We start from the raw sequence: 13,790 nt of genomic DNA, 5'->3' as shown, positions 1-13,790 counted from the left end.
CAGAGACTGCAGGTGTGGGAGTGGGAGGTGGGCCAGTCCAGGGAAGGTGAGTTCCAGGCTGAGAAAGCAGTAGAAAGGCTGATGCTTTCTGAGCAGGAGATAGGCATGAGGTGGTGTTTTCGGCAGGTGAATCTGAAGGCAATATGCCTAGAGAGGCAGGTGGGCCAGGTGGCAAAAACTGGAGCAAGAAACTGACTCAGGAGGTCCCACGACAATCACTGTGACAATAGCTAACACTCAAATCCTGTGCAAAGCCCTGCATTCCCCTTCTCGTGTAGTCTTCCTTCAACCTGGCGAGTGTTATTGTCCTGTCTAACAGATAAAGAAACTGAGGCTCAGAGGAATTAATTAATTTGGCCCAAAGGACCATGTTGGAAAGTCAAACTCAGGCTCCCTGTATCAAAGCCTGAACTCTGTCTACTACCCTTTGCCTCAGTGGCCCAGGAAAATGGGGGCCCAAAAGGAGGAGACACAGACAAGACCCAGAAGGTTCCCTGAGTGTATGTGTGTAAAGCATATTTAGAAGAAAGTAGAACTCACTTGACCAAACATCCCTCCGAAGTTTTCTCACTTACATCCTGATCTGGTGCATCTGGTCCCACTGATGCTGAAATGCCCAGGCTGGGAGTCGGCAAGGCCTGAGTTCAGGTCTCAGCTGGCCACTTACCACTGTGTAACTTGGGGCATTTTACTTAACCTCTCTGAGCCTCCATTTTCTCATCTATAAATTAAGATACCTGCACACAGGGGCTGGTAAGGAATGAATACGATCATTAGATTTAAGAGCCGAGCGATATCAAGCTCTCAGTCCGTCCCTCAAGTTAAATTAGGCCAACCCATTGCTCCATGTGCTGAAGCACAGGCCTCCTTCTCCCGCACGATTAACCAGGAGACCCCACCCTCCCCCTGCACCTGCCCTCAGCCTCATGTTATCTTTGTCTTCCTCAGATCTCCCCTGCCAAGGATGCCCACATACCCACTCTGCTCCATGTGGCTCCAAGGAGCAGGGGACTCAGAGGCATTTGTGCGGCCTGGCAGAGGGCAGGCTAGAAACGGTGCTGAGCCCCACGAATGCCTGACGACCATGGGAATCACTTAGCAAGAGGAAAAGCCAGACCTTTGCCCTGGGCCCGGCTCACAGGTGATGGGGTTAATCAGGAATTCTCTTTCCCTGCGCAGGGCTGCTGGTGGGGGTCCAGCTCCCCCATGACCTGGGGACACATTAGTCAGTGATAAGTGGGGCTTTCCAGCCCCTTTTATCATGTTTACAATACACTGGCTCTCCTTGGACAAAATCCTGCTCCCCCACCTTGCTCCTGGCTGTTATGGCTAGATGAGACAATTTGCTGATGGACTCTCCTTGGAGGGTGGCTTCCTGGGTGACTCCTCCCCACCTTCTACAGCACCCGGGGCAACATCCCCTCCACCTGGTGGGTCCTAGCAGGGGCCACAGATGCTTGTTTTTCTCAGCTCATTGCAGCCTCAGAGTTCAGAAATGTCATCTTTTCTGTCTGCTCAGCTTTAATCGAAGGGGTTGAGGAGCAAACCCAGAGGCGGTGAGATTATATTTCTCTGGCTTTGGTGGGGCTGAGTAGGGTTTTGTTGCTGTTGGAAGCGGAAGCCGTCAGAGGTGTCTTATCTGTGGCAAGCCCTCGTGGGGGGAAGATGATGTACTAGCCACCTGGAGGGCAGTGTGTGACTGCAGCCTGGACCTCGTTCCCCTCTCCCGTGGTCAGCTTGGGAGAGCAAGTTAATTTCTCTGAAGTTCAGCATCTGGTCTAGAAAACAAGGATGGTGATGTCTGTCCTACCTCCCCCCAGGGGGTTGTGAGCACAGAATGAGATGTGGCTGGGAAAGTAGTTAAGGAGGAGGCATTTTGTTTAGCACTCTGCATTTATTTCAAGTGCTGACTCTTTCCACAAGAATATGGCTCCACTGATCACGCAGTATATAATTGCCGAAAGGTCAACTTTCAAATAATTCTGGGCTTCTGAAATGGCAGGCAGGTAGCATACTTAGGAGAGTAAGTTAATTAAATAGAGTCTGTTTCAAGTCAGCAGATAATTGACAAGCACCTACCTTGTACCAGTGACTGAGCCTGATGCTGGGGAAATGCAAGGTGAAAGGTACATCTCCTGCCCTCAGGTTAATGGACAGAGAATTGTGACACCTGTAACAAATGCTGAGAGGGAGCATCCAGTGCCAGAGGAGCACAGGGAAGGTGTATCAGTCCAGCCTGAATGTCAGGGGTGCACCCCAAAGGAGGTGAAACCAGAGCAGAGACTTGAATGAGTGAGAGTTAACCTGGCTTGAGACAGAAGGGAGGGTGTTTGAAGCACAGGGAACAGTGCGTGCGGAGGCCAGAGGACACAAAGGCCCTTGTGAGAAGAGCTGCAATTACTCTAGTTAGGAGGAGGGAAATGACCAGGAATGTGGCCAGTAAGGAGGCTCTGTCTGCCAAGTGTGTTTCTCACAGTGTTCTGTAGGCACCAGGGAGCTATCGAAAGTCTTGATGTATATCTAACATCAGACCTTTGCGTTAGAAAGATCTTTTGGGCCACATTGAAAAGGATGATTGGAAAGGGAAGGGAGGGGTTAAGGAATGGTGAGGGCCTCCAACAGGCTCTCACAGTTTAGTAGAGGAAGTGAGACATTCACATCTGGCGCCGCTTGTGTGAGGTGACGTTTGAACATTGGCACAGGTGAGACAGACAGTAGGGCAAACGGGGAGGTCAGGAGGAAACAGGAACAGAGGGTGCACAGGGAGGGGTCGGAACCCAGGGCAGGGGGAGTGTAGGGAGCAATGATGGTTTGGTAGGAGGGATAACAGAATTATTCTGTTCAATTTGATTGAGATGTCCAGAGAGACACAACAGGTTAATGTAGTTTCAGAGATAAGAACTGTTTCATTAAGTTGGACTTACCAAAAAGACTCTTTGGAGGACGCATTCCAAGTGTATCAGACTACGAAGAGAACAAACAGGCTGACTACGGATGGGTTTGTCAAATCCTGGAACTGTAGGACTCTGGGGCATCTCTCGACGTTCAAATAAAAGGACAGAGCATGAAGTCATCATAGTGATTTTCCTGAAATATTCTCGATGTCATTACCCAAGCCCTCCAACCAGTCCCCAAGGCCACAGGATGGAGGCAAAGCATTACTCCTGTCCACAGCACGTTGGACTTCACTGTTCTAGCTTCATCTTTCTCTACTGCAGAAACCCTCTGCTCTTGCAAGAGGAACCACAGACTGCCTCCTGGGACTACCTCCACTTTCCCAACTTGAGCTCTTTGCTTGCCAAAAATGACTTGTGACGACTGCCTATCCATAAGTCTTAATCCTTCTTGTATTTTAAGGTCCAGCTGAAATCCCATGTCTTCTGGAAAGTCTTCCTTCATCATCCAAATGCAAAGGGATCTCTTCCTTTTCTGCATTCTGACAGAACTTAATTGTCTTTACTACTCATTGCACAGTCATACATTGTCTTGCATTGTTATTTTTTCATGAGCCCTGAACCCTGTCTCCCCAACTAGATGATAAACATTTTGAGGTCAGGTATCTATTGCTGCATAACAAACTAACCCCAAATTCAGTGGCTTAAAATATCACCCATTTTACTATATCTCTTGAATTGTGGGATAGAAATTCAGGCAGAGGCTCAGCTGGGCAAATTTCTGTTCTATGTAGAGTCTGCAGAAGTCACTTGGTAGGATTTAGCAGATGGATAGACTAGTATAAAGGGTACAAGATGTCTTCACTTACATTTCTGGAGCCTTGGCTGGAAGACTGAGCTCAGCTGGGCATGTTGACTGGAGGACCTGCAGACCCGGCCTGTCCAGCATATGGTCTTCGGGTAGTCAGACTTCTTCCCAAGTGACTCAGGGCTACCAGAGGCAGTGCTCCAAGAGGCTGTATAGAAGCTGCAAGGTTTCTTACGACCTGACCTTGGAAATCCCAGAATTTTACTTTTGCCACATTCTATTGGGCAAGCAAACCATAAAGATCAGCTCAGATTCAAAAGAAATGGAATTAGAATCCACCTCTTGATGGGAGCTGTAACAAAGAATATGGGATCATCTTTATTCTACCATACAATACTGTCCTCAGACCTAGGCAAACAGAGTCCCTGGCCAGGATCCTGGGCTTCAGGGGGTCCCATACTTTTTAAATTTTTAAAGCACTATTTTTTAATTTTTCTAAGTCCCCCTTCAGTGGTTGGCATTGTCCCACATTGTTTCTTCTCTTCAGGGTGCTCTCCAACATTCCACCACATGCATTGGGTAGACCAAATGCCCTGAAAAGCTTCAGGGCTCATGCCTGTGGGTTGTCTCGGGCAAGCTGGTAAGCAGATTGCTTCTATTGGCCAGCACAATATTTCTTCTGTGGCATTGCACAGGGTCAGGCCACCAGAATGGTACTGACTTGCTGATCTGGGGGTGATTCCCATTCACAATGGACACAGGATGAGTTCAGGAATCTGGGCTACTGACTGTCCACCACTGACCCTTGGGGTTGAGCCACCTGTGTGGGTCTATACCATGGATCTCGTCAGCCTGTGTTCTGACCAAAGAGCTGCCTGCCATCTATAACACACCAGACTAATGGGGGTGGCAGCATCCTTTGCCCTGCATGGGGCTACCCACTTCCACCTGGTAAGGGTGGTCACTCTACCCCCTTCACAGGCTTTGCCCCACATGTCGGGCAGTCCTCGCGAGGTGGCCATGTCTATCTTCTCCACTCAAGACCATTTATTGCTCTGTAATGCCACTGGCTTTTACGGTTAATGTCCTTTCTTTCTTCTGATCAATGTAGTGACCCCATGAGCCATTGAGTGGGTCTTAAGCTGGTCCAGGTGAAGGCCAAATATTTCTTGCTCCACCCATTGGCCCCCTAGCCTATCCACTCCTTCTCCTCTGGCAACTGGTTTCAGTATGTGGAAGGCAGGGGTGTAGTCAACACTGAAAGAGACCAATCTCTAGGAATACAGTGTTATAGCCTAAAGAGTTCAGGATGCAACATCATTGGAAGATGTATTACTGCCCATTTGCACTACAAAATTCTGAACAGTGAATTATTATTATTATTTTTTATTTTATTGGGGAATATTGGGGAACAGTGTTTCTCCAGGGCCCATCAGCTCACAGTTGTTGTCCTTCAATCTAGTTGTGGAGGGTGCAGCTCAGCTCCAAGTCCTGTCGCCATTTCCAATCTTAGTTGCAGGGAGTGCAGCCCACCATCCCATGCGGGAATTGAACTGGCAACCTTGTTGTTGAGAGCTTGCGCTCCAACCAACTGAGCCATCCGGGAGCTCAGAGGCAGCTCAGCTCAAGGTGCTGTGTTCAATCTTAGTTGCAGGGGGCGCAGCCCACCATCCCTTGTGGGAGTTGAACTGGCAACCTTGTGGTTGAGAGCACGAGCCCCAACCAACTGAGCCATCCGGCCACCTGGGAGCTCAGCGGCAGCTCATTGACTTCATTCTAGTTGCGGAGGGCACAGCTGACTGGCCCATGTGGGAGTCAAACTGGCAGCTCCGTTGCCCAGAGCTCACGCTTTAACCAACTGAGCCATCCTGTCTGCCCCCAGCTTTTGTTTTAGTCTACTTTGTCTGGTATAAATGTTGGTACCCCAGCCTTTTCTGTTTGTTTCCATTTTCATGAAATAACTTTTTCCATCCATTTACTTTCAGTCTGTGTCTTTTGATCTGAAGTGAGTCTTTTGTAGGCAGCATATGTATGGGTCTTGTTTTCTTATCCATTTAGCCACCCTATGTTTTTTGATTGGAGAATTAAATCCACTTACAATAAAAGTAATTGTTGATAGATATGTAGTTATTGCCATTTTATTATTCATATTTTTTATCTTTTTCTTTTTTTTCATCTTAAAAAAGTCCCTCTAACGTTCTTTGTAATATTGGTTTGGTGGTGATGAACTCCTTTAGCTTTTTCTTGTCTGGGAAGCTCTTTATCTGTCCTTCAATTCTAAATAATAGCTTTGCTGGGTAGAGTAATCTCAGTTGTAGGTCCTTGCTTTTCATCAGTTTGAATATTTCATACCAATCCCTTCTGGCCTGCAAAGTTTCTGTTGAGAAATCAACTGACAATCTTATGGGAGCTACCTTGTAGGTAACTATCTGCTTTTCTCTTGCTGCTTTTAAGATTCTTTCTTTGTCTTTAACCTTTGGCATTTTAATTATGATGTGTCTTGGTGTGGGCCTGTTTGGGTTCATCTTGTTTGGGACTTTGCACTTCCTGGGCTTGAATATCCATTTCCTTCTCCAGGTTAGGGAAATGTTCCATCATTATTTCTTCAAATAGGTTTTAAATTCCTTGCTCTCTCTCTCTCTCTCCCCTTATGGTACCCCTATGATGCAAATATTGGTATACTTGACATTATCCCAGAGACCCCTTAAATTGTCCTCATTTTCTTGGATTTTTTTTTTTTTTTTTTTTGGCTATTCTGATTGGGTGTTTTCTGCTACCTTATCTTCTAAATCATTGATTTGATTTTCTGCTTCATCCTATCTACAGTTGATTTCCTGTAATATAGTATTCATTTCAGTTATTGTATTCTTTATTTCTGACTAGTTCTCTTTTTTATGTTTTCTATCTCTATTTTTATGTTTCCCATCTTTTTGTTGAAGTTCTCCCTGAGATCATTGAGCATCCTTGTAACTAGTGTTTTGAACTCTGCATCTGGTAGGTTGCTTGTCTCCATTTTGTTTAGTTCTTTTTCTGGAGCTTTGTTCATTCTTTTATTTGGGACATGTTTCTTTGTCTCCCCACTTTGGCTGCCTCCCCGTGTTTGTTTCTATATATTAGGTAGGGCTGCTATGTTTCCCAGTCTTAATAGAGTGGCCTTATGTAGTAGGTGTCTTGTGGGGCACAATGGCATAGTATCCCTGGTCACTAGAGCTGGGTGCTCCAGGTGTGTCCCTTGTGTGGCTTCTGTGTGTCCTCCTGTTATATAAGAACCTTGGTTGCTGTTTGCACATCAGTGCGCGGGATTGATCCTCAGGCTCATTGGTTGTGTGGACGGGCCTTGACTACAGTGAAGGAGGTGTTGTGGAGGGGCTGATCTTATGGAGCAGAATTTGCTTTAGCAGGGCTCTGGTGTCTGCCTAAAGTGCCCTTTGGGTGTGTCATCCTTGGAGGTGGCTGGGTGTTGCTCCAGCTCATTTCAAAGCTGGCCACTGGGCATGCCAACCCCAGGGCCACCTGGAAGAGGACCTGCTGCAGGCCAGTTCAGCTGCAGCCTGTGCCCTGCCCAGGGCCACATGGCATGAGCCACTACACAATCCACAGATGACCACCACCCACACTGTGCTTGGAGATGCCTTGAGAGTCCAAGGCCAGCTGCTGCTAGTGCTGGGCTTAGGGCTGCTCGGCCAGAGGTATGGGACACGCTGAAGTCAAATGCCGCTTGTTTGGGTTTTGTGAACATTTGAGAGACTTTAGGAAAGTCTGCAGCATGAACCAAGATAGTGGTTTGTGTGTGCCCAAAAGGTGGGTGTGGCATGGTCTCAGAATCACTGGGGCAAGGCGAATGAAAGGCATTGGCCAGGTTGATGAAGACTCAGATATGGTGGCTGCCTGTGTCTGTACACGAGGAAGGGGGAGGGCTCAACAAAGAAACAATGCCTCCGTCCAAGAAAAAGCTGACCCTCTAGCCCTCATCTTAAAGCCAGACAACTCAGTTCCTCCCCATATGTTCCTCTCATCTTTTGAGCTGCTGCCCCAGCGCTGAAGCTCAGAGTGAGTCTGACAGTTAGTATGTCTATGCGCGGGCCCTCCAAGAGGAGAGCCTCAGCGTGTAGTTCCCCCATCCCACTCAGCCACAATCTCCATGGTTTTCACAACCAGAAATTATGGGGACTTCCATCCCCAGCACTGGAACCCTGGGCTGGGGAGCCTGGTGCAGCACTGTGACCCCTTGTTCCTCCAAAGGGGACCTCTGCAGTCAAGGTCCCCAGATTTTTAATGGTCACACACAGGTGTGGGACCAGCCTGTTCTGCATCTCTGACCCTCCTCCCAGCCTCGAGGTGGCTTCTTCGGCCTGTCCTTGGTTGTAGGGTTTTGGTTCAGCACGACTTCAGGTGATTCTCAATGACGGTAGTTTCGTAGTTCAGTTGTAATTTTGATGTGGTTATGAGAGAAGGTAAGCACAGCATTTACCTACTCTGCCGTCTTGATCAGAAAATCAAAAACGCTATCGATTCTTGAAGGCCCTATTCATGTTATTTAGTCCATGAATACTTCGTACTCTTCTCCAGAGAAATGGTCCTTTGTATCAATTGTAGCACTTATTCGACCGGATAATATAGCTCAAGGGCATGATTAGCCCTCCCAACAGAGAGATTTGAGGGCTGTGTCTTACTGGTATTCCTACCACTAATATCTGTGCCTTGTAATAGTGGGTGCTCATTAATAAATAAATATTAGGAGAAATGGAAAAATGTTAGGGAAAGAATGTACATGGGTGGACAGTCTCTTCTTGGGACACTGGGTGTGATCCAGGATACAGGAAAATAGTAGAATCAACTTGTCAAAGGAAGAGGAACGTCTCCTCCCTTGGGAGGAACCACAGATAAGCCTGGGAGGATGGAAATATGGGTTAGGCCTATGTGGAGAGGTTAAATGTCCAAATCCGTCAAGTCCTAACTCAAATGCCATCTCCTCCATTGTCTTCCTTGAATCTCCTACCAGAGCCCATCCCAGCTTGGCTCAGTATCTTTGGACTTGCTACCTGTACATTTATTTGTATACATATCTTATTTCCTTTCTTAGACTGCAATCTTTTTGAAGGCAGGAGAAACCTGGCCCCGCGCCTCCCCGCCAGCACACCTGACACATATTAACCATTCATTCAATATAGATTTACTATATTGGGGACGGATAAATGGGGTGTGGTGGGGTAGGTGGGCGGGCAAGTGAGCAGACAAATTTGAGATAGGAGTGCTTGTGCCAGGGACTCCAGTGAAGGGCGAAATTTCCAGATCCATAATCAAGCAGTCTAACGCGAAGGCCAGCACGAACCCTTCAGCCTTCCGCCAGCAGGTAAAAGCAGGTATTGGCCCATTCGCCTCCAACCTCGCTCTGAGGATCTCACGTCAGTGCTCTGCGACTGCCCTTGCGAGTGCCTGATGCAATGCTGGAGACAGACCCTCGCCAAAACCCACAACTCCTTCTCCTCCATCTGAGGGCGAACCTCTGACTACACTTAACCTCTTCTCCCGGCCTCTTTTCTCGTTCCCTTTCCTTTTCTCTTAACCACCACCAGAAAGGCGAGTGTGGGGGCAGCCCGAGCCGGTAGGAGAGGGAGGGTCCTGCGTTCGGAAGGCGGAAACCGGAAGTGGGGCTGTGAGGACTTGGCCCTGGGAAGGCGGACTTACGCCGTGGGGCTGGCGACATGGAGCCCTTCTACCAGCAAACGCACAAGTGAGGGCACCGGTGGGGCGAAGCCAGGCTGGGCGAGGCCGGCCTCCCCGGCTGGGGCCTTGGGCATCCACCAGCGTGGAGGCCGAGCCCCTCTGCCGGGGCGCTGCCGGGGGCAGCTCCCTGGCTGACGGAGGGTTAGCCCTGGGTCCCCAGACGGTGGGCCAGATGGTTCCTGTGATCTTCCAGGCGTGACTACCTGCTGGGTAGACTAGGTGAAGAGAAAGTCGCACCTACGGGATATAATACTTTGTCGTGCACCTGCCAAGTCAATGCCCCGGGTTGGTAGAGCTCGTGGGGAGACATAGGAGTTTACTGTTTGTATCCACATCTTGTTGTATACATATCTTATTGTATACATATCTTATTGTATACATATCAAACTGCACGTACTGTTTAGTTGGGAAAGTCAAGGAACGTCCCCCAAAGAGAGCTAATGTGTGGCAGGAAGGGATGGAGGGTAAAATGAGCGGTACAAACAGGATCAGCTTAAGCAACTTAGAAGGATCCATCACTGGGCTAATGTCAGAAAGTTCGTTACAGCTGGAAGCTCCTAAATGGTACCAGTCCCTACTCTTGGTTGACCCTAATCTTGTTGCTGCTACACTGCAATATTTTTTTCTTTTATTCTGACTTGGTTTATTCTAAAGATTATGTATTTACAGTACAAAGAAATTGCTGTGTAAGTAGCATTCAGTATTATTACTTGTTATTCATATCTAGTTATAGATTACCTTTAAGGAAATTGAATATTTAGCTTCTCATAACTTAAATTCCTTGGTAGTGTCCTTTATTCATATTGTCCCTCATTTTTGAAATTTGCTGAAATAGGTAATGATAATAGGGATCATGCCTATCCTATTGTTTTTGGAAAAAAACCTTATGATTTATTTCATTTTTTTTGTGGTAAAATATATATAGCATAAAATTTACCAATTTAACAGTTTTTAAGTGTACAGCTCAGTGACATTAAGTACATTCACAATATTGTGTAACCATCACACAAGCTATCCATTTCCAGAACTTTTTTATCAGCCCAAACAGAAACTCACGTACCCATTAAGCTTTACCTCCCCATTCCTCCCTCCCAAGCCCCTGGTAACCTCTGTTCTACTCTGTGTCTCTGAATTTCCCTGTTCTAGTTGTCATGTAAGTGGAATCGTACAATGTATGTCCTTTTGTGTCTGCTTATTTCACTTAGCATGTTTTCAATGTTCATCTGTGTTGTAGCAGCATGTATCAGAATATCATCTCTTTATGGCTAAATAACCGTGTGTGTGTGTGTGTGTGTGTGTGTAACAATTTGTTATCCATTCATCTGCTGCCTTGCACTTGGGTTATTAACACCTTTTGGCTATTGTGAACACTGCTACTACGAACGTTGGTGTAAATCTGTTTGAGTCTCTGTTTTTAATTTTTTGGGTACATATCTATACTTACCCTGTTCTAACAACTTTCAATTTTGCTGTAGTTTTGTTCTCATGAAAATGAAATAAAATACGGCCCATCTCCCTAATGAATTCACAACAAAATAAATGTTTTGGAGCATTAGGAATAAGAGGATGATGATCCTCTTACTCTTTCATTTTCTTAGTTTGTGGGTTTTTTTTTTTTTTTAACTTTAGTGATGAAGTATTTGGTTTGGGTGGATGAAAATATAGACCCTACTTTGTAATGGTATTAAAATGACAGGATTTGCTCTTAACACTGGAGAGTCCTAGTCCCATGTAAAAATTACAGTAAGGGACTTAAAAAACTAGACCTGTGAGTCAATTGAAAAAGGAATGAAGCACAAAATTATGGTTATGTTACTAAGAAACGGTAGATCTTTTATATAGTAAGGCGGGGTGGGCCGCGTGTGCCTAAAGTTTATACAGCCTCTGGTTAGCTGATGTGGTTCAAGGACGTTGCTGAGGAGGCCGTGACCAGTTTATTCTCAAGAATAATTTTATTTAGAGAATCTCAGACTATACTTGTTATCAGTGCAGCGGGTAGCTGATCACAGAGAAATCTCAGTAGCTCAATTTTGTGTAAACTTCCGGAGAAGAGGAGTACTAAATGGTGTCCCAAACAAGATTTGTGGAGTGTCGATGAACTACTTACCTTTGCAGGCCTCCGACAAACAACGTACCCTTGGACTCCATAGCAGAGCTCGCCACCTTTTTCTGTCCAGGGCCACGTAATGGATGTTGTAGGCTCTGCAGGCCAGACAGTCTCTGTGACAGCTACTCAGCTGTACTGGTATGGCACGAGGGCCGCCATAGACAATGTGTAAGCAAATGGATCTGAGTGTATTCCAGTAAAACTTTACAAAAACAGGCAGTGGGCCAAATTTGGGCTGTCGCTTTTAGGCCCTCTATTATGCAGTCACTGATTCATTCAGCGAATATGGAGTACCTACTATGTGCTAGGCACCGTTCTCAGTGCTGGTAGTACAGCCCTCCCCTCAAGGAATTTACCTTCTTTTCCTGCTGCACTCTATTCTGATCTGCCTTTCTCCTCAAATACTAAACCCGTGGGAGTTCCTGCTCGAGACCTCTTCGCCTCGTTTTCTTTATAAAATGATTGTTTGGGGCTGGTTAAGCTGTAAGGCTCCTTTCAGCTCCGTGATACGAGTGATTGAGTGTCTTTCAAAGGAAACGCATGGAGCCCTGGGAGCATCAGAAATGCACTTCTGCATTCTCAGAAATCAATGAGTGTGGCTGAAGTGACACAACAGTAACTGAACATATTAATTTTACTGGAACTTTGATCCCAATTTGTGATTATCTCTTGCTGTGTCCCTGAAAGTACATTGCACTTAGATAAACATTTAGGTATCTTAGAAACTCCTGAACTGCCTGAAGAACGAATGGGAAGAAAATAAGCCGAATAAACATTTTACACTTAATACATTAGAGTGAACTTTATAGAGGAGCCAATAGCCAGGCTTCTATTTTGAGATCTACCACCCTTTAAATAATTGTGATTATTAGTATCCCTACTTACAGTTGAGGAAACTGAGGCATAAAGGAGTTAAATGATTTGTTCAGTGTTCCTCAGCTAGTACATAGTGGAACTAGAACTTCAACCCAGATCTTTTAACTCCAAAACTTTGTTTCCTGCTTATGGTGGTCAGAGGCAGCATGGATAGACTTTTAAAAGCAATTCTTTTTAAAGAATTTTTAAAATTCTTACTAGATCTACAGACCCTTTTTAAAAACTCAGCAACAGTGACCCTTGCTTACTTGCCGCTAGGTCTCTGCTTTGTTATGTCATCTCCCAAGCCCATCAAGGACCCCATGCTGGATGGGGCTAGGACGTCTGATTTCTAATGTCCACACACCCGAGCCATGCGTACTTGTGTATCATCTATTCCTTACTGGCTTCGAGTGTGTTCGAATTCCCAGTTCAGTTTAAAACAGATTTTTCACTTGGCATGTAGGAGCTCCCACCATGCCATGCGTACTTGCTTTGTTGTTTTGCATATGTTTCCTCTCAGGCATGAAATGTAGAGATCGGAATCACTTTATTGGCTATATCTTTTCTAGTTCATTTGAAGCAAACAGATTGGATGGGGGAAAGTCAGTACTGTTTCCCTGCAATTTCCTAAAGTTTATTCTTTTGGGCTTAGAAAATAGTAGAAACTAGCTGAGTGTTTCTGGGGTTTTGTGGGTGTTTGCCTCATCTCTCTCACCGTTCTCGTAGAATTTAGGAAGTGACAGGCACAGGCAAGACCTTCCATGCCAACTCACTTTGGACAGGAAGAGCCTCTATAGCACCCAGGGCAGGCCTTGTACACCCTTTAAACATACAGCAGCTCTTCTGTGTTTTCCTTTTCTTGAACAGATAGTTCATAATTGTTCTTGTTGGGTTTTTTTTTTCCTTGTATTGAGCTGAAATCTGTCATCTTGAACTGTATTTGTACCTTTTAGTCCTGGGTCTCCCTTAAGGAGCAGCAACAGAGAGCAAGCCCCTTCCTCTTGCTGTAGGTCAACCCTAGATAAAACGAAGAGCACCAGCTGCCCGTTTTACTTTTGTTTTTCCTTTTCTTGTCCAAGAGGCTCAGTATCACTAGCTCTTTTGACCGTTCTTCTTTATGATTTGACTTCTAAACTCTTCCCCATCATCCTGTTCGTCTCCCGTTGGGGGAAACCTTTCATTGATAGGGTCCCTTTAGCAGACTGCTCCCAGGATTGGATGCCATTCTGGAGTGTGCATTTGACTTTTTTAAAAATCTAAAGTCAAATGCTTTTCATGCCTGACAAATTTTATCCTACTGTTTTGGCCTAAATGGAAAATGTTAACGTTTGTTTTGTTGTACAGGATCCCTCATTATAGCACAGAATCGTGCAAATTTCATAAACATAAGTTGATT

The 13,790-nt window shown here is 45.8% G+C and overlaps 1 protein-coding gene across 2 annotated transcripts in view; it reads left to right on the top strand.

Moving 5' to 3' along the window:
* Positions 1-9,369: 9,369 nt before the first annotated feature.
* Positions 9,370-13,790, top strand: part of GOSR2 (golgi SNAP receptor complex member 2) — a 149,807-nt gene continuing 145,386 nt past the window's right edge. The window contains exon 1 of one of the 2 annotated variants that reach the window (XM_033090359.1): positions 9,370-9,648. Coding sequence is in view for 1 of the 2 variants with exons in the window: in XM_033090355.1 (XP_032946246.1) it covers positions 9,408-9,436 (29 nt within the window). In the remaining variant the exon portion in view is untranslated. The remainder of the gene's footprint in view (positions 9,649-13,790) is intronic. The other variant, XM_033090355.1, reaches the window with a different exon arrangement.

The sequence above is a fragment of the Rhinolophus ferrumequinum genome, chromosome 21, assembly GCF_004115265.2.
Source record: "Rhinolophus ferrumequinum isolate MPI-CBG mRhiFer1 chromosome 21, mRhiFer1_v1.p, whole genome shotgun sequence".
NCBI classification, from domain to species: Eukaryota; Metazoa; Chordata; class Mammalia; order Chiroptera; family Rhinolophidae; genus Rhinolophus; species Rhinolophus ferrumequinum.
Note: the sequence above shows the minus strand (reverse complement) of the source record. Positions and strands in the feature narration are given on the sequence as shown.